The sequence below is a fragment of the Fragaria vesca genome, linkage group LG7, assembly GCF_000184155.1.
Source record: "Fragaria vesca subsp. vesca linkage group LG7, FraVesHawaii_1.0, whole genome shotgun sequence".
Lineage (NCBI taxonomy): Eukaryota > Viridiplantae > Streptophyta > Magnoliopsida > Rosales > Rosaceae > Fragaria > Fragaria vesca.
Window position 1 is genome coordinate 18,114,922 of NC_020497.1, and position 4,824 is coordinate 18,119,745.

The 4,824-nt window shown below is 39.8% G+C and overlaps 2 protein-coding genes across 2 annotated transcripts; both read left to right on the plus strand.

Moving 5' to 3' along the window:
* Window positions 1-1,830, plus strand: LOC101298941 (probable LRR receptor-like serine/threonine-protein kinase At1g51880-like). The gene is made up of 6 exons (XM_004307582.1): window positions 1-159; window positions 256-455; window positions 535-667; window positions 770-835; window positions 1,008-1,200; window positions 1,314-1,830. The coding sequence occupies exons 1-6, from the start codon at window positions 66-68 to the stop codon at window positions 1,747-1,749; spliced, it is 1,122 nt and encodes a 373-aa protein (XP_004307630.1). The 5' UTR covers window positions 1-65; the 3' UTR covers window positions 1,750-1,830.
* Window positions 1,831-3,119: 1,289 nt separating this feature from the next.
* Window positions 3,120-4,199, plus strand: LOC101299238 (glucan endo-1,3-beta-glucosidase-like). The gene is made up of 2 exons (XM_004307583.1): window positions 3,120-3,366; window positions 3,466-4,199. Exons 1-2 carry the CDS (start codon window positions 3,312-3,314, stop codon window positions 3,903-3,905), a joined length of 495 nt encoding a protein of 164 aa, XP_004307631.1. The 5' UTR covers window positions 3,120-3,311; the 3' UTR covers window positions 3,906-4,199.
* Window positions 4,200-4,824: the final 625 nt, after the last annotated feature.

Here is a 4,824-nt window from a genome sequence, read left to right on the forward strand (position 1 = left end):
AAACACCAGCCAAAGAACCAACTGTATCCGAACAGGTTCCTTCGAAAAGTAAAAACCACACAATCATGATTGCCTCTATAGCGTCAAGTGCTGGGATTATCATCTTCATATTAGCGGTGGTAGCAGGCCTATGGAGCAGTAGAAGGAAGAGACAACAAGGTTAGCAAAATGAATACTTAGGCGGACTTTGAATGCAGGATTTTCTAATTTTTTAGCTAGTCATTTTTGTGATGATTACTCTGGCTTTTGGTGTAGAGATCCAAAATAGTTCATTGGAGTTGGAGGATGGTCGACGCTTTATGTACTCGGAGCTTGTAAAGATTACCAATAATTTTGCATCGCCAATTGGAGCAGGTGGGTTTGGAAAAGTCTATCATGGTATTCTGGAAAATGATATTCAAGTTGCTGTCAAGTTACTTGTCTCCGCATCAGGCTCCAGTGAATTTCAAAATGAGGTAGATAAGTTAGCAATCTCTAAAGCGACTCGGACTGTCCCAAAACCACATTCATATATAAACCAATCTGTGTATGCAGGTTAAGCTATTGATGAGAGCTCATCATAGAAATGTGGTTTCCTTCACTGGCTACTGCTATGATGGAAAGACTATGGCACTTGTATTTGAATATGTTGCCAATGGAAATTTACATCAACATTTAACAGCTTCAGGTATGCACTTATAGTATTTCATCTATATATATGATGTGCTTGCATTACTTGATGATCACTTATATGCTAAAATGCAATGATTTGTGAACTGTTGGGGTTCAGATGTGGATACAGGAAGCATTTTGACTTGGAAGGAGAGACTTCAAATCGCAGTGGATGCAGCACAAGGTATACACTAGCTGAGATATAAGAACAATATATATATATATATATATATGTGTGAAATAGATTGTTCCTTTGGTCTTCCTATATATTTCCTAAATCATGATCGAGTTTTAATATGATGTACATTAGTACCTGACATCGATTAGGCTTTTAAAAGGCAGATGATATTTTGCAGGACTGGATTATCTACATAATGGTTGCAAGCCTCCCATAATCCACAGAGATATAAAAACCTCCAATATATTGTTAACTGAAAAGATGCAAGCCAAGATATGTGATTTTGGTGTTTCCAAACTTCTTTCAACTGAAACCGCCACTCATACCATGACAGATCATGTCAGAGGAACTCGAGGATACTTTGATCCTGAGTAAGTTAGTAAAGACGTATATAAGTTACTTAAAATTGCTGAAAGATAAATTGCTGATAGATAAGCATAACTTACATTCTTTGATTTTCTTCTTTTCATTTCATTATGTTCAGATACTACACCACAGGAAAGCTGAACAAAAAGAGTGATATATACAGCTTTGGTATTGTGTTGCTAGAGCTAATCACCGGCAGAACAGCAATAATAGAAGATGTAGAACCCGAACCTGTTCACATATGTCGATGGGTGAGGCCTATGTTTCAGAGAAGAGATATTGAAAGTATATTGGATTCAAGGATCCAACCAGGGACTTACAACGTTTCCTCTGCTTGGAAGGCGGTAGAAATTGCCATGGAATGTGTGTCATCAACAGCTATCGAAAGACCAGATATCAATGTTGTGTATAAGGAACTGAAGGAATGTTTGGAAATTGAGGTTCCACCTGAAATAGCAAAGGTTCCAGAGGTTGATGATGAGAGTGATGATTGCAGTACTAATTCAGTGTTTCTTTTCACATGGCGTCCCACACTGAGTCTGAAAGCTTCTTAGTTCATATGAAGTCACACAAGTCTGAAACTAAAAGGCATACGTGTTAGTTATTCTTGCACTGTTAAAATAAGATTGGAATTATACGAGCGGAAACTAATTGGACTATTCCTACAAATCTAGTAGGAGAACATTGCCCCAATTTTGGGTTTCTGGATTGCAAGAAGATTTACCGGAAGCATGTTTAAAACTAAGTTCTTGCAACCGGAAGAGTGACGCAGGAGGAGTATGGAGGGCTAACCAGCGTTAAACCCTAATAAGTGGAGAGCCTTCAAGCGAAGAACTTTATAGGAGCAAAACCTGGAGCGCGTCAGGGACTAAGAGAAAACTCTTAAGTTTCTGAATTATATTTGAAAAACTGAATGTCAGCTACCCATAAGGGTGCTTATATATGAGAAACAAAACCCTAGGGCGACTAACAACCAAACCTAAAAGCCTAAGGATTGAATTAAAACAGAATCCAAAAAAACTATGAAACATAAAAATCCCGAAAACTAATAAAACGCTGTTTTGAGGTCCAAAACAAACTCGAATAGTCGAAAAAAGTTATACGTCGTGGCAAAACGACAAGTCTTGTTCGTTGGGCCGTTCCGCTTCTAGAAATGTATCATAATAGTCATTCAGACATCGAACGCTAAATCTGCAGCAAACCGGGTTTGGACCTGCAACGATCGATCTGTTCCTCGATTTCTTCTGCCATCCGTCCTACATCAAAGAGATACTCATATACATGATGCCAATGGAACATTTGGGTACCTTGATGCTGTAAACTGCAGATTATGTTTTCTACCTTATTGTTAAAGACCAATGACTTCTGAGTTTTGATCACGAAAAATATGTGAAAAACGAAATCGAATCATTGGAATTCAATGCACACAATCTTCCATGCCACATCTAGTTGGGATTAATGCACCATTTGGGAGAGAAGAAAATTTAGAATTAAGACAAGCGGACTTCAAACCAAATATGCTTCCATAGTTCCAATCATGAATCCAAGCAGACTCGATTGCTTTGATCACTACGGTAACCTCAGCAACAACAGAACTAGAAATATCAAGGGATGAAGAAAAAGCACCGACAACCCTCACCTTGAAAATCACAAAAAACTCCACCATAACCTGACTGAACCTCCTCACTCTCCCAAACGCCATCTGTATTGACATTTGCCCAACCAATTATAAGAGAGTGCTAATTCACCTCAAAGGCTCAAAAATTCTGGGGCACGACGCGGCCTAGCTACAAGTAACACTGAACCTCTTCAAGACACAAAACACAGTAAAAAAATAAAAAATAAAAAAACAGAGAGAGAGAAAGAAAATAGAAAAGAAAAATATCAGGTAGTGTTATCTATAACCATGACATAGACTAATTGGTGAATACAAGTCGCACAAAAGAGCATCATGTTGGGACTTCTCAGTTTGCAGTAGGAAACTGGTCTTCAATCATCAAATGTTCGTGGATCAGTGGATGTCTCCAGCGGAACAAAATCCCTTTGTCTTCTTCTTCTCAATTCTAAGTTCAGACTCGAATGGCTAATTGGATTCTTTTCACCTTCATTTCTATAAATGGGTGTGAGCCCTCTTCTACTCACGATCCTCATCACCCTCTCATTCTTCCCAGGTACGTAATCAATCCATCCTCAACTCCTCCACCTCTGTTTCTTATTACTGATCGAACAAACTGGTGTTTACTTGTTGGTTTCTTCGAGTGCAAAAACAGAGTCGACATCGTTCGAGATAGTCAACAACTGCAACTACACAATCTGGCCCGGACTTCGCTCCACGGCCGGCTCATCACTAAACCTGTCGACCACCGGCTTCACGCTCAAGAGCGGCGCGTCCTTCAACCTCTCCGTCCCCAAATCCTGGACAGGTCAGGTGTGGGGCCGGACACTCTGCAACCAATCCTCCACCAGAAACTTCTCATGCTTCACCGCCGACTGCGGCACCGGAAAAATCGAGTGCGACAGAAACGGTGGCAGTCTGCCGGCTACCCTAGCCGAGTTCTCTCTCAACCTCACCGGCGGCATGGACTACTATGACGTCAGCCTCGTCACCACTGGTGGAGCCGCACGGAGCAGGCAGCAGCAACTGCAGCTCTTCGGGATGCTCGGTCGACTTGAACGGCTCGTGTCCCAGGGAGCTGAGGGTGGCGCGTGAGGGGAGCCAAGGGACCGTGGCGTGCATGACGTCGTGCACGGCGTTCAATAATTCGTTGTTTTGTTGTACTGGGAGTGTTTTGCCGGAAAAGTGTGCCGGTACCGTATACACCGATTTTTTCAGACGGGAATGCCCACAAGCGCATGCCTATGTGTATGATCCGATCCAGACTTCTTCGTACACGTGTGCGTCAGCTAACTACAACATTGTGTATTTTTATTTTTTAGATAATGACAATTTACACAAGAAAAACAGAAACAACTTTAATGTTAAAACTATTTTTAAAGATCATCCAAATGATTCTCAAAATTTCTTAGGGCTCGAAGTTTATGTGAAATGCTCTAATTATGTATTGTAATACAGTTTTTGTCACTTTGACTGTTTTAGGGTTCAAACTAAATTGGAACACACCCAACTAGACAAGAACAACTAGGACGACTTGCATAGTTTAGGTACTTGTACAATTGTCACGTTTTATGATGTTCCATTCAAGTTTCACGTATGTTGTGATGCATCGTCTGATTTCTATGCATATTTGTCTAATAATACCAAGTGAACCATATTTTGAGGAAAAATTCTAGTATAACATATGGTATAGTATGCCTCACAAAATGTGTGGCTATCATTGATTGTAGAAACAAGTAAATGATCATGTAATGACCATTTACCCTTTTAAAAGCTCTCATGTGTCATACAATTAGACACATTTACAATATGTATGTAATATCATATGGTATGATAGACAAACACCATTTTGAGAAACCATATAAAGCCCATATTTTGTTAAGACACAGTCACATCATTTAATGAAATATTCTGATTGAATAATGTAAATGTCACTTAAGCTGATACCTAATGTTGGTTCGAGCTAGTTCTTTAAAATATGGTTAACTTATCATTGCTCTGAAAACAAATAAAG

What these genes read in the sequence shown, in the direction of transcription:
- LOC101298941 (XM_004307582.1), top strand. Translation starts at nt 66, where the DNA reads ATGATTGCCTCTATAGCGTCAAGTGCTGGGATTATCATCTTCATATTA. An exon ending in TAGAAGGAAGAGACAACAAG is followed by an intron (nt 160 to 255) that starts GTTAGCAAAATG and finishes CTTTTGGTGTAG; the next exon opens with AGATCCAAAATAGTTCATTG. An exon ending in TCAACATTTAACAGCTTCAG is followed by an intron (nt 668 to 769) that starts GTATGCACTTAT and finishes GTTGGGGTTCAG; the next exon opens with ATGTGGATACAGGAAGCATT.
- LOC101299238 (XM_004307583.1), top strand. Translation starts at nt 3,312, where the DNA reads ATGGGTGTGAGCCCTCTTCTACTCACGATCCTCATCACCCTCTCATTC. An exon ending in CACCCTCTCATTCTTCCCAG is followed by an intron (nt 3,367 to 3,465) that starts GTACGTAATCAA and finishes GTGCAAAAACAG; the next exon opens with AGTCGACATCGTTCGAGATA.